This window comes from Heliconius melpomene, chromosome 20 (genome assembly GCF_056956725.1).
Source record: "Heliconius melpomene rosina isolate 202511_hmr_F chromosome 20, ASM5695672v1, whole genome shotgun sequence".
In the NCBI taxonomy this organism is placed as follows: Eukaryota; Metazoa; Arthropoda; class Insecta; order Lepidoptera; family Nymphalidae; genus Heliconius; species Heliconius melpomene.
Window position 1 is genome coordinate 1705763 of NC_140408.1, and position 21707 is coordinate 1727469.

General features: G+C 44.1%; 2 protein-coding genes and 1 non-coding gene across 4 annotated transcripts; 2 read left to right on the forward strand and 1 right to left on the reverse strand.

Annotated features, from left to right (window-relative positions):
* Positions 1-2953: 2953 nt before the first annotated feature.
* On the forward strand, positions 2954-3069 carry LOC146527459 (U5 spliceosomal RNA). The gene has a single exon (XR_014879211.1). It is a non-coding gene; the product is annotated as a U5 spliceosomal RNA (small nuclear RNA).
* Positions 3070-5958: 2889 nt separating this feature from the next.
* LOC146527460 (P-selectin-like) lies at positions 5959-16539 on the forward strand. 2 transcript variants are annotated; one of them, XM_085204804.1, is made up of 6 exons: positions 5962-6170; positions 6686-6735; positions 6916-7078; positions 7408-7631; positions 7931-8122; positions 14015-16539. In XM_085204804.1, the coding sequence occupies exons 1-6, from the start codon at positions 6085-6087 to the stop codon at positions 14017-14019; spliced, it is 720 nt and encodes a 239-aa protein (XP_085060930.1). In that variant the 5' UTR covers positions 5962-6084; the 3' UTR covers positions 14020-16539. The 2 variants fall into 2 exon arrangements, with proteins under 2 accessions (XP_085060931.1, XP_085060930.1); XM_085204805.1 differs by lacking the exon at positions 6686-6735 and having other exon boundaries at positions 5959-6170.
* LOC146527461 (uncharacterized protein F54F2.9) lies at positions 16078-21364 on the reverse strand. Its single transcript, XM_085204802.1, has 8 exons — positions 21108-21364; positions 20872-21020; positions 19047-19218; positions 18572-18798; positions 18061-18244; positions 17400-17627; positions 16623-16772; positions 16078-16539 (listed from the first exon to the last, which is right to left on the reverse strand). The coding sequence occupies exons 1-8, from the start codon at positions 21237-21239 to the stop codon at positions 16408-16410; spliced, it is 1374 nt and encodes a 457-aa protein (XP_085060928.1). The 5' UTR covers positions 21240-21364; the 3' UTR covers positions 16078-16407.
* Between the last annotated feature and the right edge of the window lie 343 nt (positions 21365-21707).

Genomic DNA, 21707 nt, shown 5'->3' on the forward strand with positions numbered 1-21707 from the left:
AACGCCGCAGGACTCCGCCGTCGCCTGCCCTTTCTCCGACACCTTCTACGCGACAACAGCGTTGACGTCGCGTTGATCAACGAGACGCACCTCCACCCAGCGCTCCCCTCCAACTTGCCGGGGTACCACGTCCTGCGGTTGGATGCGCCGGCAGAAAATCCATGGCGCGGGCTGCTGGTAGCCGTCCGCCGCAACCTCGTGTTCCACCAGCTGCCCAACCTCGACGCCCAGTCGTTCCAGTCTCTAGGCGTCGAGGTGCACATCGGCTCCAAAGCCATACGGATGTACGCAATTTACCGCCCCGGCGGAAACAACCGCCTACGAGTCAGCGAGGTGCGCCAGTTGCTCGGTAGTTCCATCCCCACACTCGCAGCCGGGGATTGGAACGCCAAGCACCCCGCCTGGAGGTGCTGGACGACGTGCACAGCAGGACGCCGCCTACATCAAGACTCCATCAGACACCAATACGAAGTGGTGGGCCCTGACGAGCCGACCCACTTCGCCTTCGCCGGCGCGCATCAGCCCACCACCATTGACCTGGTGGTGCACAAAGGCCTGGTTGAGTTCGACCTTGAGACCCTCCCCGATGCCTTCGGGTCCGACCACCTGCCTGTCCTGTTAACTCTTAGGGGCAGGCTGACTCTGGCCAAGGGCCCACCTCCCGGACGGCGGATCTCTTGGGAGAGGTTCCAGGCCAACGTCGGCGACCAGCACCTCCCTACCTCCGAGCCCATCGTCGACGCTGCGGACGTCGACCGCCTCGAGGCCAGGGTGACATCCGTCATCAAGGATGCCATGGAGGAAGCCACAACCCCCGTTTCCACCCGCTCATTGCCTCCAGTCCCTGCACACATTCGCGCCCTCATCATGAAGAAGAGGCGGGTGCGAAAGGAGTGGCAACGGTCCAGGGACCCCGCCATCAAAACCCGACTGAACCGCCTCATCGAGCGCGTCCGCGAGGCGCTCGTGGAGGCCGGCGCCGACGCCTGGGAACGCCGCATAGAGGAGGCGGACGAGGAGCAACCCTCTCTTAACCGCCTCTGCCGCCAACTAACCAAAAAAAGGCCAGCAGTGCACCCTCTGTTGCACCCTGACGGCTCTCTTCGCTATCCCGCGGCGGAGAGAGCGGAGATCCTGGCCACACACCTGGCCTCCACATTTCGGCCCAACGAGAGCGAGCGATCCGCCCACCACGCCCAGATGGAGGCCGACACCGCCCTCGCCTTAGCGTCCCCTGCACGCCCCCTGCCACCTCCTCCCTTCTTCACTCCGACGGCCGTCTCTAAGGCAATCAAGAGACTGAAGTTGAAGAAGGCGCCCGGACCCGACGGCATCACCAATGGCGCGCTCCGCCATCTCCCCCCGAGGATCGTCGCCGCACTGACCAGGCTCTTCAACGCCAGTCTACGCCTGGGATACTTCCCCCAGGCGTGGAGAAAGGGCCTGGTCATTATGCTGCCCAAGGCGAGGAAGAACCCGAGAGACCCGGACAGCTACCGACCGATCACCCTCCTCAGCGCGGTTGGAAAACTCTTCGAGAAACTGTTGCTGCCGCTCATACAGACGCACTTCCAGCCGCGCAATGAACAATTCGGGTTCCGCAGCGACCATTCTACCACGCTGCAGGTGGCCAGAGTGGTGCACTTCGCGGCCACAGCCGCCAACAAGAAGGAGAGTGCCGCGGCAGCCTTCTTAGACGTGTCGCGCGCATTCGACCGCGTGTGGCACCCGGGGTTGCTGCACAAGGTGCTACGAGCTGGCATCCCCCACCACGTCGCCACAATCCTGGCGAGCTATCTCTCCGGCAGGACGTTCTGCGTTAGGGTGGAGAGTGAGATCTCGTCCAGCCACCCTATCGCCGCAGGCGTCCCCCAAGGCAGCATTTTATCGCCCGCCCTATACGCCTTGTACACCGACGACATCCCGACGCATCAGGACGCAACTCTGGCACTCTACGCAGATGATATTGCCCTGTACACGAAGTCGATCAAACCTCATCATGCAGCCGTGAAGCTCCAGCGCGCCCTCGACCTGCTGCCGGACTGGCTGGCGGAGTGGAGGCTCGCGCTCAACATCGCCAAAACCCAAGCGATCAGCTTTGGGTCCCACCACAAACTGCCTCCTCCGCTGAGCCTGCAGGGCCAGCAGGTCCCATGGAGCAGCCGAGCCACCTATCTGGGCGTGGTGATCGACCGAAGACTAACCATGGCAGGGCAAGTCAAGAAGGCAGCCAGCGCGGCCAAAATCGCGCTCTCCCTGTTGCGTCCACTATTCCGATCAAGACTCCCTCTACGAACGAAGTTGTCGCTGTACAAGGCGTACGTCAGGCCGCACTTGTCCTACGCTGGCCCGGCGTGGTACGCGCTCATCAGCGAAACCCAGAAGAAGATCCTGCAGGTGGTCCAAAACGCTGCCCTCAGGCGCGTTACCCAGGCTCCCTACTTCGTCAGGAACGCTACCCTACAGCGTGACCTGCGGTTAGAGAGTCTGGAGGATCACATCGGCCGGCTCGCGAGCAACGCGTATCGCCGCGCCGATACTTCGGACCACCTGCACCTACGCAACATCGCCCCGCTCCACACTCGACCGCCGGATGCCGCCAAACGCCTGCCGAGGGATATCATCCCCCCCTCCCCCTCAGCCCCCGACTCCTGAGCAGCCTCCTCGGTCGCTGGTCGCCTAGCTGGGCCTCCCTTGGGGCAACCAAGGGTCTCACTCGGCTGGGCTGACCGCCCAGGTGGCAAACGCTCATCCCCCCCCCCCTACACCCCAACAAGCCTCCAATACCCAGTGCCTGCCTCGGCAGCCACAACCCCACCGGGCCTAGTGCCCACTCCAACGACGTGGCCATCGTAATGGCCACCGCAAGAGACCACGGTCAGAGGGCTGTTGCCTGCAACCGTTTCCCAGCGCCACGGCGCCGGAGGAAAAGAACTTCCAACTTCCAATTCGACATCTCTGGTTTCCCTTCAAAACGTATAAATCTTTCGCCTTTTACTAAAGATTTCCGTGGAGGGGAACACTCAAATGAGTCTTTCATATTTTTGATAGTCTTGCAATGACAAGACTTTTTATTATATTATACATAATAGGATGCTTATATGATAGAACAAAAAATATCGATGCTTTGAATTAGTTTGAATTGAATTGAAGTAATGCATCGACTTTAGCGTTGCCAAACTATCGATTGTTTCGTAATCGATACTTTTAATCTAAAAAAGCTTATGCGATCGATAGGACAATCGATATTTTCGATAGTATCGATACTATCGATTGTTCTGGACTATCGTTGTATGCTAATTCGCGATAGTATTGAATATGAGTCTCAAGCATAGCTACAAGATGAAATGAAAAGAACAAGAAATATTTTTGTTACATTTCTTTTGTTTTTTTATATTTTGGTGAAAAGAAAGATACTATCGCAACTTAGCATGCCATCGATAGTTCACGACAATCGATAGTATCGATACTATTGATACTATCGTTTCCAAGAAATTCAATAGTATCGATACTATCGACAGTATCGATATCTTTCTGACTGGGAGATACGATACTATCGATAGTATCGATAGTATTGCCGCAGTCCGATAGTATCGTACTCTTTTGAACTATCGAAAATATCGATACTATCGATTAAAATATCGATAGTCCTACTATCGGACAACTATCGATAGAATATCGATAGCCTATCGATAGTTGACAACACTAATCGACTTATCGAGGACTTTTTTAGTAAAAATAAATTAAAAATTCCATTATTCCTCCTTACAATACAACCACTTAATAACAGATTTTCGAGTCGTTTTAGTAATAGGCGGTTTCGGATTTTTTTCAAATTCAAAGTGCTTAGTATTAGTAAGTACTTAAGTAGTACTAAATACTGTAACTAATTAAAGTACTCATTATTATTATAATTCTTATCAAATATTAAATAGAGGATAATAAATTGAGAATGTTATATATCCCCTAACTACGACCGACGGTCCTCGCATACAGACACAGAGGACTCCAAAGTAAGAGTGCGTGTGTGGGATGTTGCTATGTTGCTATCATAAGTATGAGCCAAAAGACCAAGATAGTTGGGTAATTTATTCGATACGATACCCATTAAAAATTACTTGATAAGTACAAGTATCGAATACCAAGTATCAAAAGGCAATGTACTCGATACCACTAAGTATAGCTTTTCGTGTCTCTAATTATACTAATTTAGTAGTAGTTTTAATTAGTAAATTGTAACAACAACCACCGTATACTATAAGAATTTCGACATAGCTTGATGAGGAAGTATGGCTTAGCGGCCTAGCAGCCAAAGTGGCTTCGTGAAGCAAATGAGTTGGATTTGGTCTTTATTTTCCATCGTATAATCATCTTCAATGTGATATATAGAGCACAGCCTACTGGAGATGTGTAATATATTTAAGATAAATTCTTCTTTATATTAAACAAAATAACGATAATTCAGTTATTTAATTGAATTGAATTCTTGATATATGGAAGTTATTTAATTCATAAAAGTATGCAATTTTTCGACAACTTTTTAATGTCGTTTTATTATCGTCCATAAGCCGACGTTACAGACAACGAGATTTTTTATTCAAGTACTCTCGTCAAAATAATTAATTAATATATTTTTTACTTCCTATATCAAAAGCTTGTGGTTTTGTGCACACATATGTATATTAGAAGATTTTTTTGTATTCGTTATATTTATAGCTTTGTTCTTTCTTTCTCTTTCTATTTACCTTTAAAATTATTATTAATCTTGCAACTTTAGTAACTGTTTTAGTAAGTATTTCATCTTCATAAGAACCCTTTACAGCATCACTGTAACTTAAAAAGAAAGTGGCTTAAGTTCCCTGCCGCCAAAACCCAATTTTGTTTATTTTTCTCATTTTTGTTTCCAATAACGTCACTATAACATCAACTAACTCGTATATTCTTAAGATGAGTGTAATTTTTAATTACGTAGATTACTAACTGCAAAATAAGTAAATATATTGATAGTTTCTTTGTCAAATGTGTATTTATTATAACCAAGCTTTTTAAGATGAAAAAAAAGATTTATTACTATTTATCAGTGCGGTTTCCCCCGTGGTTTCCCCTTGTGGTAAACAAGTTTATAGGTGCATTTGTATAGTTATGAGAAAAGACTCGTTATCAATTTGAACACTCATATCTCAATAAATAAAGTAAGTAAGTAACTGTTTACGTATCACTCGACAATATCTGTAGGTATATAAATGTAATTTAACCCTACATTCAGATTACATGGGATAACACACAGTGATTGGAGAAATATATTTGCATCCGCATTTTAACATTGAACTTTTTGAACTCAACACGCAAATGCTGACATATTATGTGGGTACATCATATAATTCGATTTGAACAGAAACGTACCTACACCAGTATTTTATTGGCAGTAGTATAATAAGAATAATACAAAAATAAGTAAAGTAATTTTACACCATAAATCAGCTTCATGCTGTATCCCACACACAGCAGGGTAGGCAGAGGGAACCCAGTGTTAAGACACTCCGTTCCCCACTTTCTGCCGAATTCTGAAGGCATTGAGTGTTTTATAAAATTTGTTAAAATTAAAAATTTTATTGAAAAGTAACGAATATAATAAATAAGTCCTTTAGATCTTGGCTTTAAATATGATATATTGACTAAACATCTAAAAATGTTTTATCCATTCCATCTTACGGTATCATAAATACCATAAATTATTTTACATATTACAAGATGTAAAAGTTTGTATATTTTCAATTAAACAGAAAACTGATTTTAGCGAAGCTTGGAATAATTTAGTTTTTTATATTTTTATGAGTGAACAATAAATAATTTAAATTAAAAATTAACCCTTTTATTGGAAATTTAATGGGGTCTGCACTCCATTCGTACCCCGAGTCTTATCTAAATGCGGCCCTGGCCATGACGTATAACTTATTAATAATTATAAATTTAACGGTTTGAATCAGTGTAGCTTGTGATCTGCAAGCTAACAATCGTACTCGCAATATTAATTAAAATATATAAAGAAATATTGAAATAAATCAATAATAAAAATATTTTAAAATGAAATTATTTATGAATGTTTTCATTTTAATATTTGTAGTATTCATCTGTGAACCAGGCCACGGCGTACTTAATGGATATCAAGAGTGAGTATTTTAAATTGCACACCAACAATTATCCTTAATAAGGCTTTACACTTTCAAAGTGTGTGACTTTTACTCCTGACTTTTTTTTCTGAAAAATCTTTGTATTTTTTGTTTAGTTATTTTCCTGTATTTATATTGTAATTATTTCTCATCTTTTTTTCTATCACCTATTGCAACAATAGTCGGTGCATACTTATATAGTTATCCATGAGAACCTACCAACTAGTAACACAAGCTCGAAGCTTAGTACAAGAAATAAATTATTTTATTATTACTCTACCCACAAGTACCACGCTATTTTACATGGGCGCAATTTTTTTTTCTATCCTAGAAATTCCTTAGATATAATTTATATGGCAAAACAACTTTTTCTGGGTCAATCAGTAGTATATTCAAAAGAAAAAGCAACTTAAATACACATTTTTTATTTATTTTAGACTTTGTGGAACGATTTTTCTACTACTATTATTGTGGTTCAGTTTTTATAAAATTAATTGAGATATTATTTATTGTAGATTATCAGACTCAAATTTTGCCAACAATGCCAATATGCTTGCATATACGGGTAAGTTCTGACGTTTTTTTTGTATATAAAAACAAAAAATTTTTTGAGTGATTGTACATTTATGCTCCGCAGATTTTATTTTAATATTTTTTAAAGGATTTGTTTCTGGACTCTCACCAGGTAACTTTTTTTTCTATTTTTTCCTTTGTAGAGATAATATACTTGTTTGTTTTTCTATAGCGAAATGCCAAGTCGAGTGCAAGAACAACGGACTATGCGTCGACACGAACACTTGCTCGTGCCCGCCCAACTTCGAGGGCAAGTACTGCCAGATTAAGAAGAAGCCCTGCCTGGCCGACCCACCGCTGCCTTTGAATTCACATATGAAATGCTCTAATTCTGAGTAAGTAACATCGATATAATAAGTTTGAATTTCGAATTTATTCCTTAGATTACCAAATTATATTTTTAAAAGTTGAAAATATTAAAATTTAATACAAGATTTTCGGATTTTTTACTTTTTTTTTCTTCATTTAGCGATAGCCTATAAAGTGTAACTTTTAGAACTATCTAACGAGTCAAATAATAAATAATACATAATCATATAGACATATTTTAAACGTCTTTTAATGTCGGTGGTTAAATTTCATCCCTAATATTTATTTTTTATATTACTACATTTCACATTAAAGACTTTACATTAAAAATTAAATAACTAATTTCGTCTAACAGATTTTGTACAATAAACTGTATGGAAGGTCACAAATTCATAGATGGCTCTACCACAGTTAGCATACGATGTATGCAAGGACAGTGGCAGCCGACCAGGCCGGATCTAAATTCGATTCCCGACTGCGAACCAGAATGTAATCCGCCATGTTTAAATGGCGGTGTTTGTATGTCTGTCAACACTTGTCAGTGTCCTAAAGATTTGAGAGGCCCTCAATGCCAATATTGTGAGTTTTTAATATATTTTTTAATTTTACATGCTTAAGTGTTCAGTAGGAGATATCCTGTCCCATTCATAATTATTATTCTAGTTAAAGAAATTTATATTTACGAATAATTCGACGAATTACGAATAAAAATCATTTGATAATACGAAATAATAAAAAAGGCGCGGAAAGTCTGTGGTACTCTCTTAATAATATATAAACAAAACACGATAGTTGTGAGTTTCATCTCAACTTCCGGAAGTTATATATTACCGTAATAATTATGTTATAAAATTAATAAAAAAATAATACCTCAACAGCGACGAATGCGTGCGATCCTCGAAAGCTCGCCTTCAACGGCGGGTACAGCTGTCGTGGCGATATGGAGAAGTTCACGTGTCAGCTGTCCTGCCCCGCCGGAGCCTCCTTCAGCGTGCCCAGAGCAGACGAGTACACCTGCCTGTACTCTAGTGGAGTGTTCGAGCCTCAACCGATACCGCATTGCGTTTTTAGTAAGTATATTTGTTTTATTATATTGTTAGAAAACGGAAGCGGTTAACGTTTTTAAAATAAACGCGATAAAAATACATACCGTCTATATGTTTTTAACGTACTCGGATAGAGGTTCCACGTAATTACAATAAGTGACATGTATCACTCAATAACAACACTACACACTAGATACCCTTGAATTTCTTTCCTCCAGCGCCATGGCGCTGGGAAACGGCAGCTGGGCGGATGCCCTCTCGCCGTGGTTTCTGGCGGCGGCCATTACTATGACCGCGTCATTGTGGTGGGCACTAGGCCCGGTGGAGTTGTGTCTGTCAGGGCAGGCACAGTGCAGAGGAGGCAGGGGAAGGGGGGATGAGCATATGCCACCTGGGCGGTCAGCCCAGCCAGGTGAGACTCGCGGTTACCCGCGAGAGGCCCAGCTTAGGCGACCAGCGACCGAGGTGACTGCTCAGGAATTGGAATGGGAGGGAGGGGTGGGGATAATATCCCTCGGCAGGCGTCTTCTCTCGTCTGGCGGTCGGGTGTGGAGTGGCGCGATGCTACGAAGATGCAGATGGTCCGATGCATCGGCACGGCGGAATGCGTTGGACGCGAGCCGGCCGATGTGAGCCTCCAGGCTTTCCATTTTGAGGTCTCTGTGGAGTGTCGAGTTACGAACGTAATATGGTGCCTGGGTCACTCGCCGTAAGGCGAGGTTCTGGACCACCTGCAAAATTCTTCGTTGGTTCTCGCTGACGAGGGCGTACCATGCCGGGCTAGCGTATGTCAAGTGAGGCCTGACATACGCCTTGTATAACGACAACTTTGTTTTCAATGGCAATCTTGATTTAAATAGCGGGCGCAACAGGATCAGCGCGGTTCTCGCTGCGGTGGCCGCTTTCTTGACATGCCCTGTCATGTTGAGTCTCCTGTCTATCACAACCCCCAGGTAGGTTGCTCGGCTGCTCCAGGGGACCTGCTGGCCCTGCAGGATCAGCGGAGGAGGCTGTCTCCGGGTACCAAAGCTGATCGCTTGGGTTTTCGCGATGTTCAGCTCGAGCCTCCACTCCGCCAGCCAGTCCGGCAGCAGGTCGAGGGCGCGCTGTAGCTTCACGGCTGCATGTTTGGGGTTGAGCGACTTCGTAAACAGGGCGATGTCGTCGGCGTAAAGTGCCAGCGTTGTGTCCTGTTGGATGGGGATGTCGTCGGTGTACAAGGCGTAGAGGGCTGGTGAAAGAATGCTGCCCTGTGGAACTCCGGCGGCTATGGGGTGGCTGGATGACCTCACACTCTCCACCCTTACCCTGAAGGTCCTGCCGTAGAGATAATTGGCCAGGATCTGCGCGACGTAGTGGGGTATGCCTGCGTTCAGCACTTTGTACAGCAGCCCCGGATGCCACACGCGATCAAAGGCGCGCGACACGTCGAGGAAGGCTGCTGTGGCACTCTCCTTTCTGTTGAAAGTTGTGGTTGCGTAATGCACCACTCTGGCCACCTGAAGAGTGGTGGAGTGCCCGCTACGGAAGCCAAACTGTTCGTTGCGCGGGTGGAAGTGCGCCTGGAGAAGCGGTAATAGCAGCTTCTCGAACAGCTTGGCCACCGCACTGAGGAGGGTTATGGGCCGGTAGCTATCTGGGTTACGGGGGTTCTTCCTTGCTTTGGGCAGCATAATGACCAGACCCTCTTTCCACGCCCGGGGGAAGTATCCCAGGCGCAGAATGGCGTTGAAGAGCCTGGTCAGGGCGGCGATGAATTTGCGGGGTAGGTGGCGTAGAGCGCTATTTGTAACGCCATCCAAGCCTGGGGCCTTCTTCAGCTTTAGCTTCTTCACCGTTTTCGCGACGAGTTCAGGCGTGAAGAACGGAGGTGCAGGGAGTGGTCGCTCTGGGTTGGCCAAAGTGCGGGCGACGTCGGCCTCCATCCGCGCATGGTGGGCGGGTCGTTTGCTGGCGTTTGGTTGGAACGTGGCTGCCAAGTGTTCCACCAATATCTCTGCTCTCTCCTCCGCGGAGTACCGGAGAGAGCCGTCTGGGTGCACCAAGGGATGAGTAGCAGGCTTCTTCTTGGTGAGTTGGCGACACAGACGGTTGAGGGAGGGCTGGTCCTCATCAGCCTCCTCAATCCGGCGCTCCCACGCGTCGGCACCGACGTCGACGAGCGCTTTGCGCACGCGCTCTACGAGACGGTTGAGCCGGGTTTTCACTGCTGGGTCCCTGGTTTGTTGCCACTCAGAGTGTACCTTCCTCTTCCGCTCGATGAGGGCGCGGATGCGTGCAGGGATGGGCGGCAGAGTACGGGGGGTGGCGGGCGTTGAGGCTTCCTCCATCGCTTGTTTTATGGTCCCGGTGAGCCTGGCCTCGAGCCGGTCGATGTCCACAGAGTCAACGATTGGCTCAGAGATGGGAGGCGTTAGGTGCTGAAGCTGCTCTTCCATGTTGACTTCGAACCGCACCCAGGAGATCCGCCGTCCGGGTGGTGGGCCGCTGGCCAATGTCAGCCTGCCCCTAAGTGTAACTAGGACAGGCTGGTGGTCGGACCCGAAGGCATCTGGGAGGGTCTCAATGTCCATCGCGTCGAGCCCTCTGTGCACTACCAGGTCAATGGTGGTGGGCTGGTGGGTGCTGGCGTGGGAGTAGTGTGTCGGCTCGTCGGGACCCACCACTTCGTAGCGATGGCGGATGGAGTCTTGGTGCAGGCGGCGTCCGGCGGTGCAGGTCGTCCAGCACCTCCATGCGGGGTGCTTGGCGTTCCAATCCCCGGCCGCGAGTGTGGGGATGGAACTACCGAGCAACTGGTGCACCTCGCTGACTCGTAGGCGGTTGTTTCCGCCGGGGCGGTAAATGGCGTACATCCGTATGGCTTTGGAGCCGATGTGCACCTCGACGCCCAGAGACTGGAACGACTGAGCGTCGAGGTTGGGCAGCTGGTGGAACACGAGGTTGCGGCGGACGGCTACCAGCAGCCCGCGCCATGGATTTTCTGCCGGCGCATCCAACCGCAGGACGTGATACCCCGGCAAGTTGGAGGGGAGCGCTGGGTGGAGGTGCGTCTCGTTGATCAACGCGACGTCAACGCTGTTGTCGCGTAGAAGGTGTCGGAGAAAGGGCAGGCGACGGCGGAGTCCTGCGGCGTTCCAATAGAGTACGCGGGGGGCCTCAGGCGTGAAGGAGAAGGTTGCTCATCCCGCTTAGCACGCATTGGACAGGGTCACGACCCTCCTGCAAGGCAATGAGAACTTCCTTGAGGGTGTCGATGGCCCTGACGATGATAGCGTGCGTCGGCTGGCGGGTTGTGGCCGATGTGGTTCTAGGCGCGGCATCAGGGGCCGCGGCTGCAGTCTTCAAGGGGGCAGCGAGGGGAGGGAGGGGTTCGCTGGCCTTTTGTCTCTTTGTCCTCTTCCCTCCCCTTTTCTTGAGTCTTCTGCCACCCTTCTCCGTAGCGGGATTGGCGGGGGCCATGAGAGTGGCGGCTGCGTTCTCCTCTCCGACCGTGTTGGAGGAGACTAAGGGAGCTGAGGTCCTGGGTTTGCGGGTGGAATCTTCTTTTGTGAGGGCGACTGTGCCCGCCCTCTTGTTCTGGAGCTCCCTCTTGTATTGGGGGCAGGCTGAGTAGTTGGCGGGATGGGCGCCGCCACAGTTGGCGCACGTGGCGGGAACGTCGAGGGCCCTCGGGCAATCGCGCGCGAGGTGCTCTTCGCCGCACCTCACGCAAGCCAGCCGCCGGTGGCACCCGTGGCTGGAGTGCCGGAATGCCTGGCAGCGGTGACACTGTGCCGGGCCCCTCTTGCTTCTCCAGGCTTCTATTTTGATACCTGGCATGAATAACAACTCCGTCACGCTGTAGATGCCAGGTATCAGGTCCGGGGTGTTCTTCAGGATGGCGAGGAAGATGCACCCGGGCCTCCCCTTCCTCGCTTTAATTGGACGCACGTATTCGGCAGTGAAGCCGAGATCCGCCAGGGCTTCGGTTATTTCTTCCGGGGTAGTAGTGACGGGTAGCCCCCTGATGGCTACCTTCTTGCTTTTCTCCGCCGGGAGGGCATAGGAGAACCAGGATATGGCCTCGCTCTTCTCGAGCTCGGAGAGGTACCGCTGTATTACACGGTACTCATTCTCCGAGCTGGGTGAAAAACGCACCCCTCTGCCGAAGGGGCGCGCGTTAGGTGCTTGTCCCAATTTGTTGTGGAGCGACCGGAAATGAGTCGCCCAATTTGGCATATTCTCCACTATCAGCGGGGGATAACGCGGCTTGGGTGTTACAGAGGTCGCAGTGGTTGGCGCCGCATCCTGTGTCACCCGGCTTGGGCCAGGTGCCCGGAGCGCGTCGGCGAACGTTGAGCTCGAAGTGGTGGTCGCTGTGGTTACGGTACCCGATGCCTGGTCCGACGTGGAAGCAACTGTAGTTGGAGGAACGAGGAGTGGCATGTCCTTGCCGACCCTGCCTCCCTCTGGGCGTTTTCTTGATTCAGGCCGGCTGGCCTGGATGGTCACCGGGCAGTGGCGCTTTCCAGTGCCTGGGGTTTCGTACTCTGCAGTGCGTTGACGGCGCACCGGTGTCAGGTACATGGGCTGCGACTGCGTCTGGTCCAACGCTCGAGCACGGTCGTTTAGGAACACGGCCATGTGTTCCATCAGCTCCCGACTCAGCGCGCCATTGTGCTTGAGTTCTGCCAAAACTACCATGTCCCTGTTCAGTGAAGACTGCGGGGACATGGTATTGTCCAGCACCCTGGAGGGCGCGGAGGGGGAGCGCTTCTTCAGCTCCTGGTGTCGGTGGGCGCTGCGCGAGGCCCTGGGTGCCTGGCCTGGGGAAGGCGAGGCGGCTGGTGCGGGCGTCGATCCCGCGAGGCACGGCGCGCCAGGTTGCGCCGCGGAGAGAGAGGGCTCCCTCGACGTGGTCCCATGGTCCATTGCCTGCACGGGTACGCCGTACAGCGCAGTGGAGCGCGGGGGCCGGGTGCCGCTGGTTGCGGCGGTGTCTGCGGCCGCAGTAGGGGACGCTTGTGTCCCCGCACGCGGCGGCTGGTGGGTGCTCATTCCTATGAGCACGGGAGGCGGCAGCAGTTGACTGTCCTCACAACCCTTCTGCCCATCTCGGTCCGGGCAGGGAGTCCAAGGGGAAGGGGTTCCCCTCCGCACAGGCCAGTGCGGGCGAAGTTCCTCCTTATTTGGTCACAAATAAGGTGAGAGCTTCTTGGTGTGGTCCTCGGGTTCGGGTGAGCTTGCTTCGGTCCGGTCTTCTTCTGGTAGTGATGAGTACTTGATCCTAAGCAGGTAACAGTCAGGCTGATCCAAGATACCCTCCCCATCTGCATCTTCGTAGCATCGCGCCACTCCACACCCGACCGCCAGACGAGAGAAGACGCCTGCCGAGGGATATTATCCCCACCCCTCCCTCCCATTCCAATTCCTGAGCAGTCACCTCGGTCGCTGGTCGCCTAAGCTGGGCCTCTCGCGGGTAACCGCGAGTCTCACCTGGCTGGGCTGACCGCCCAGGTGGCATATGCTCATCCCCCCTACCCCTGCCTCCTCTGCACTGTGCCTGCCCTGACAGACACAACTCCACCGGGCCTAGTGCCCACCACAATGACGCGGTCATAGTAATGGCCGCCGCCAGAAACCACGGCGAGAGGGCATCCGCCCAGCTGCCGTTTCCCAGCGCCATGGCGCTGGAGGAAAGAAATTCAAGATAGATACCCTCCAATCAGGGCTTCCGCGTACAAGTACTCACTCTGACTCGTGCCCGCCCGGAAGTTAGGTGTAGCTGCGCAGATAATATTTTAGAATTTTTCTACATTTTTTTAAGACTCAACACACTCAGAAAATTACACCTCTCGTATTATATTTATTTTTACTATTATTTTTGTATTTTTCTTCTCAGATTTAATTTTACATTCGTTTGTTTTTCTGTAGCATAATACGAAGTCAAATGCAAGAAATTTCAAGTGTCTGTGTCCAACTCTACAAATGAATATGACAACTCTATGGTGTACAAAGAACAGAGAAAGATGTGAATATGAACCTGAATTAGAAAACCTGTTCACGACTGAAGTCAATAATTTACACGGACGATAATTCTGCATACATGAATATTCGTTTCATACATGGCTGAATAATATAAATTTTAATATACTGGAAACTAGTGATGTTCTGTTTTTCAATAAAATACTATTCATATTCTAATAAAACTTTAATTTGAAATTATCACGTTTTGCTAATCAATAATATTTATTTTGCCACTATAACGACACGATCACTTTTATTAATTGCATTAAGTGATTGCATTTTTTTAGTCATATCGCACCTACTTTATTTTTTGGCGAGAGAACCAACTATCTCGACAAATACCTCAACACTTTTCATTAATGAAAAAAAGCTGTCAGCTCCTAATCCTTCCTTTTTAAGAAAGGAAAAACAAGTAAAAACTAGGTTAGACAAGGAAAAAAATACTAAAACGACAAAAGTAAAAAAATAATTTAAGAACTCACAAAACAAGAAAAGGAAGTAAATATTATTTTAGGCCCTAGCTGATTTATGTTATAAAAAATATTTATTCTTAAAAAATATTTCTTATTTTTTTTTCTAATATGATAACAATCCAAGGATTTAAAAAAATAATTTTACTAATTATAAATTAGATCTATCGTTCTTAATATTTTCATTGCGGCAACTATCCTATAGGTAGGCTACCGATTTATCCCCACAAAAAGGGTTCTGCGATATGCTTAATTCTACGAAAACTATACTGTTATAAAAAACAAATTAATAATTCAACAAAAGATAAAAAAAACAACATCAAATACACTTTTTATAATAACAAAAAATAAAAACAACATTTATATAAAACAAAATACAATAAAATCGAATCAAAACATATAAATAATAATGAGAGCACCAACTTAACATGTTTAATAAAATATTGAAGTAACTATACAGGGTGGAATTGTCAGCACCACTTTAAATGAAACCACAGTTTTAACTACTCTATAAAAGCCTAATATAATTCGGAAAAAAAATAATTCCCAAAAATGAAAAAGTTATTTTTTCAAACAAAATAAATAATAAAATTATCGTTTTAAAATAAAACGCCATTTGTAAAGTATAACATAGGCACGCACACACTTACCTGTCAAATCGGAAACGTCGCACACGTATGTGTGCGTCACACGAAATACAGGTATGGATAAAAATCGTGAAATGAAAAAAAAATCCTACGTCCAAACTGTTGAGGTACCTTGATTAATTTCTTAGATGTGGGTTTGAAATATATTACCCTATATGCAGTTTCAATAAAAGAAGCGCTGCCTCTTCCACCCTGTATAATTAACTATTATTTTATTTAATATTTATTTGTTTATATGTAATGTGAAGTTTTGATGAAAATATATTAATGTATGTAGTTGTGATGATTATGTTTTTAAATTAGGGAAATAAAATAACATTTTCAGCTTCACGCTGCATCCCGCTCATAGCAAATAACATAGGTTTTTAGTTTTTTATTTAGGAACTAATGTTTAACACTACGCATATCTATAAGAAGCATGCATTCCCCATGCTCGGAAAGCAATTTTCATTAAATATGCTTTTAAAAAACCAAATAACCAGAAGAATAAAGAATGAAACAGGAGAAACATAACCAGCTATCCCCAGCTTGTTTCCACGTCGATGTGATCTCTCGCAGAATGTCAGAACTCTATGACCAGGGTAGGGTGACCGCATCGCCTACCGCCTGGGTGGAGTCTCCACACTCAGCGAGACAAGGTTAATATTTGATGGTAATAATGGAAAATTGTTTGTAATACTTATATAAATAGAATGGATAAATTAAAAATCTATACTTGTAATAAAATCGTAACGGATCGGTGTCTGTACATGTGAAGATATATAACAAAAAATGTTATAATGTTTAGTGCTTATTATGTTTTATATAACGTTGTGTTGCTGAAGAAGAAAATTAAGTTAAAACCATTTCAAAATTATATTTGTATAATATATTTATTAATGTATGCCTCGGAATTTAGGATGCCTCTTCACCTCTTGTGATACAATCTAATGTAAAACTTATTTAGTATTTTTTTTGCATTGTAAAAGCTACACCTTGTTAAAACTATATGTATAAAAATAACGAAAATATTTAATGACATGCTGAGTGCATGTCAGACAATTAAAAAACCGGTCAAGTGCGAGTCGGAGTAATCATCACTAATCATTCCATTTAATGCTATTAAAAATGTTTAGATCTTTTTATATCAATCATAGAATACATAGACATACAAACATAAATTTATATATAATTGTAATAATCTCTAAGCATTAGTGATAATTTCGTTATTCTGTTCGCCATCCGCGACCGCATCTCCATCGCTAAGACCGTCTTCTTTCTGTTTTTGTTTTTTAAGTAATTCTGATAAATATTTACACCTTTGCATACACTCCTCCTGAAATTGAAATAAAGATATAAAATTTTTTATATATAATTTTAAATTAGTTTTTATATGTTTTCTAAAAAAAAGTATTATACTTTGGTCTTCCCCGGTACGTTGTTAGCTATCCTCTGCCACCTGTCGGAGTGCGCGCCCTTCGGGTGCTTCGCGAGCGCCGCCTCCAGCGCGCGCTGCTGCGTCTGGGACCAGTTGCCGCCACTCGTCTCCTCTGTTTTACGTGTTTTTACCTGGAAACGATTAAAAAATATATTTAGAATGTATAAAATTGAAACATAACTAGAATCGAACTCGCGGCCGTCGGCCGCTCCACGTGCAATTTCACGAATATTTTGCGAAAAAAAGGGAATTGAGTATCTTAACAGTATACAGACTTAAACTACACAGAGTGAAGCTAAAACAATTAAACATAGAGGGACTCGGACCTACCCATTCATTATTAACGATTTTCTAAATGTTTTCTTCGTTGAGTTCTGCCACTCAAATCACAATGGCTCGATAATGCGGCGAAAAGTGGCAACTCAAATGTCTTAATAGGAATGGAGTGTCTTATCACTAGGTTCCCAAGTTCCCTCTGCTATGTGCGGTATACAACGAAAAGACAAAAAAAACAATGCTGATTATGTACGTACGTACCATGGCCATCTTCTTAATAAATCTTACTTTTTTAAGTAGCGGGAGTCGAACCAGCGCTTCTTACTTACTTTAGCGTTCTGACAGATAGCTCGTCACCAATTAGGCCACACGTTTTTATGAAGCTCATATTGAAATTGAATTCACTTGTTAAAGTTTTTTGTTGTAAGGATGTTTTTCTTGTTTTGTATATAAAAACCAGTAAAAAATGTCAAAGTCCATACTTTCTTAGGTATTTCAGGCAACTCCTCCGGTTGATCTTGGCCAGGTATCTTATAGCAGTTCTCCTTCAACTTGGCGGCCATGTGAGTCACTTCTGGCACACTCCTGGTCATGGCCTCAGCTATCCTCTCCCACCGCTCAGCCGCCCCTGGGGGGTACTTCTTGACCAGTCGGACAAGTTCTGCCAAGTCATCGTCTGTCCAGAGACCACCCGTTATTGGTGGGGGGGCCTGAAAAATTAATATTTATTGGTTTTTTTAGCTCTACGCTGTATCTCGCTTATAGCAGGATAGGCAGAGGAAAGAACCCAAAACATATAGTCGCACACTGTGCCTCTATATGTATATAATAATACTTGTTATTAATGTAAAGAGGCCAGTCGTGGCGCAAAGGCACAAGCATGTGACTAATATTTTCATTTCCTTGCTGTAGTAACGAGGCAAAGCGCAGGTTTGACTTCCGGCACACAATACGCAATGCCACCAGAACTCGGCGGAAAGGGAACAGAAGTTTCTTAGGGAAGGGAAGGGAAGAGAGTGTTTTAAACACTAGGTCCCTAGATGCCTACCCTACTGTGTGTGGGATACAGCGTGAAGCTGAAAAAAAAAGAAAATTATAAATAGCAATTGTTACTAATAATGGAATACTACACAAGTAACTCACAGGTTTAACAGGCACAGCCACGGGTCCCTCCAGGCCCGCGACGGGATCCAGTAAACAATCCCTATCCGCGTCCTGATCCCTTGCAGGCGGTATGAAGGCCCTGCGGCGCCGTGCGTTGCCCTCAGCCCGGCTCTCAGCGGCCGCTGCTTCACGTTCTGCACGCAATTTTTCTTCTTCTTCTTCTCTATTTGAATTAGAAATATTTATTGGTAACCAGCAACTTGAGTAGCAACAACTTACGTGACTTAGCCCGCGTACATTTATTGTTGTATTATAACCAAAATCTATACATAAATTGCAACCACTGTTGCACTTTGTATCACTAGAGAGAGGAATTGAAAATAATTCAATCTCCCAAGAGAGGTTTGCAGCCGCATCTATTCGTCGAGCACTCAACACGCAGTACCTCCAGAATTCGACGGAAAATAGAGAACAGAGTGGCTTAACACTAGATTCCCTTTGCCTACTCTGCTGTGCTAAAAAAAATTTTAAAATAAAAATAAAAACTCACTTTTTCTTCTTTCTTTTCCTCTCTTCCTCCATTTCCTTTCTTCTCTTCTTCAACTTCATAATACCCAATGGTATAGCAGTAATAGTCCACCATATAGCCCTCGGTATTTGAAAGGGCAATGTGTCCTTGATACTTGGTTTGGGCAGTTTATCTAATATTTCTGCTAAGCCAGTATCAAAACCAGACTTTTTTGAATGTTTTTTCCCTCTACTGTTTAAAATTTGTTCCTAGTATAAAGTTAATTATAATATTATTAAAATGTGATGCAGGGCTGGCAGAGATTACCTAATGTCAAGAAACTTGACTTTTTATCACTTTACCACCAGAAATGTAGACATTATGTTGAGTGGCAGAATTCAATGCTGCATAATGTCTTGCCAGAGTAAAAAATTGTATACAATACCTTCACTTGAGCCAAGATTGAATTCACAAAATTAAAAATATATATCTTATTTAAATATATAATGGTACTTACGGCTGTAAACCTCTTTTCTGCATAGGCCGCCCAACCAACTGCATATTGTCCAAATGTTATCAGTATGAAAAGTATAATTGAACCTTCAGCCAAGCCCATCTTTCTAACATGCCTATAGTAGTATACAGCTGAACGCCAATTTGGAAGACCATTCTTAAGTACTTCATTATATCTGAAAAATATAAATAGATGTATATTAAATGAGTGAAGAGAGTAAAGAGAGTAAAAGCCATTAACTACTACAGAACATTCTCTGTAGTAGTTAATGGCTTTTACTCTAATTCTCGGAAAGCAACGTCAGGTGTTCCGCAGGGGTCTCATCTGGGTCCAATCTTGTTCACCATGTTTGTTAACGACATAATTAATGCTATAAAATTTTCCAAAACTTTTATGTATGCAGATGACCTTAAATTGAGTAAAGTTATAGACACTGTACAAGATTAAATAATGCTTCAAAAAGATCTTGATGAACTTCTCAATTGGTGTCGGCACAATAAAATGGATCTCAATCCAAATAAGTGTTTTTTGTAAGGTATTATCGGAAAAGAAATATCATCTCATTTCAATATAGTATTGCACAAAATAAGATTAAAGAACTTGAGCGAATCCGGTATCTGGGTGTATTATTCGATAAAAAAATAACTTTTGTACCTCACATTGAACAAATAGTAAACCGGGGCTCAAAACTACTAGGGTTTGTATTAAGGAACATTAAAGGTTTACGTGATAACAGAGTCTGGGTACTGCTGTACACATCTCTTGTTCGCAGCATCTTAGAATATTGTTCAGTAGTATGGAGACCTCACTTTGCAAGCCATTCTCTAGTAATAGAACGAATACAAAAAAGATTCTTACGGTACCTATTATTCTCGAACGGAATTTCAAAATAGATACTACCTTCTGATTATCAGCAATTAAAACATTTAAACAACAAGAATGTAGAAGGCGGTTAGATATATTTTTTGTCTCTAAAATTTTTACCAACAGAATTAACTGCCCTCAGCTACTCAATAAGCGAGGTTTCCCCGTAATATAATAACCCTCCTTTATCCCCCGCCCCGGAAAACAGTGTTTGGATCAAACTCTCCTGTTCCTAGACTTTGCAAGTTTGTTAATGAGTACAGTGACCTATTTGACGTTAATGCTGATTCAACTAGCAAAATTCGATTAATATTGAACACCAAAAGTGAAACATGCTAAAAATATATTAAATTTAACATTTTTTTTTTAATTTTCTTTTTTGTTCTGTGTTGCTTTCTATGCTTAGGAGTTTATTTTCGATCTAACATAGCAAGATGTATCTACCTGTAAGTGTTTGTTACATTTAGTCTTAGTTCCATGTATTTTTTTTGTATGTATTGATGTAAACAAATGTTGGTGGATCAATAAATTAATAAATAAAATGTAACAAAGCAGAGTTTGATTAATTGAACAGTTTATGTATTGGACATTTTTGTATTGGATAATCAGTTTTCAAGAGAGGCTATATTGTTTTGATGTAACTCAATATGGCTACAGTCCATTAGCTTGGGAATGTATATCCCATACTATACATTAAGGGAGTTATTAAGGTAACAACCCATAACATTAAAGTTAATTTTCTCTTGTTATCTATTGAAAACACAATGCAATAATTTTATTTTTTATAGTTTATTATTAGCAATTGTGGTTATTTATAATTTATATATATTAAAAATCAAAGCCACAAACATGCAAAGCCACGGGTAAAAGTTAGTATAAAAATAAAAGTGACGTGTAAAAAATAAATAAGCTCAAGAATTAACAGACTGCACACAAGTTGAAAAACGTAAAAGATATAACTTACTTTTCTCGTTTTCCTGGATCTTTTAATATATTGTGTACAGATACAAGATTGCGGAACTGAACATCTGCATCAGGAGCATCATTTTTGTCGGGGTGCAATTTAAGAGTAAGCTTTTTGAAGGCTGTTTTGATTTCCGATTGTAATGCATCCTTAAATAATATAAATGGTATTAATTAAATAAAAGTATTATTATTTTTAGTAAATAATGATATTCTTATCATTATTACTTTAATTACCTGTGCTACTCCTATCAATTCATAAAAATTTTGATTCACTTCTTCTACCACGTCGAATATTTCTAAGTCATCGTCATCCCACGCCGTCGCTCCTAATATGAGTGTAAAAAATAATAAAATAGACGAGCGCATTTTTACATTTAATAAAAACTTTTTACCAAAAGTATTTGTACAGGAATAAAATTACAAATTATAATCGCAAATCGTAATCAACTGATTTTGACTATTTTTCCGACTGACATATGACAAATGTCACGTCGCCAGGACTTGACGTTCGAATAATAGTGATGCTTGTAATAGATATCGTTCATTTTTTAATCGATATTGGTTTAATATTTATTCATAATATTCAGGTTAGATTGAATAACCGTTGTTAACCGGTCTTATTTGTGTTAATCATACTTATATTTCTTAAAATTGACATTATATGGCAATTTCCGGTATAAACGCGCAACTTAGCCCATTAATTATTATGTTTTAAAAAAATAATTGACAATATTGATTTTTAACATGCTTTATTCCGAATATAGCAGGGTTTGACAGAAACATGAGCACAAGCATTTAATTACTGAATAAAGCATTTATTATTATTATTGTTTA

Coding starts and splice junctions, on each gene's coding strand:
- LOC146527460 (XM_085204804.1), top strand. CDS start 6,085: ATGAAATTATTTATGAATGTTTTCATTTTAATATTTGTAGTATTCATC. Junction 6,171..6,685: donor GTACTTAATGGATATCAAGA/GTGAGTATTTTA, acceptor TATTTATTGTAG/ATTATCAGACTCAAATTTTG. Junction 7,632..7,930: donor AGGCCCTCAATGCCAATATT/GTGAGTTTTTAA, acceptor ATACCTCAACAG/CGACGAATGCGTGCGATCCT.
- LOC146527461 (XM_085204802.1), bottom strand. CDS start 21,239: ATGCGCTCGTCTATTTTATTATTTTTTACACTCATATTAGGAGCGACG. Junction 21,021..21,107: donor AATTGATAGGAGTAGCACAG/GTAATTAAAGTA, acceptor ATATTATTTAAG/GATGCATTACAATCGGAAAT. Junction 16,773..17,399: donor TGCCTGAAATACCTAAGAAA/GTATGGACTTTG, acceptor AATCGTTTCCAG/GTAAAAACACGTAAAACAGA.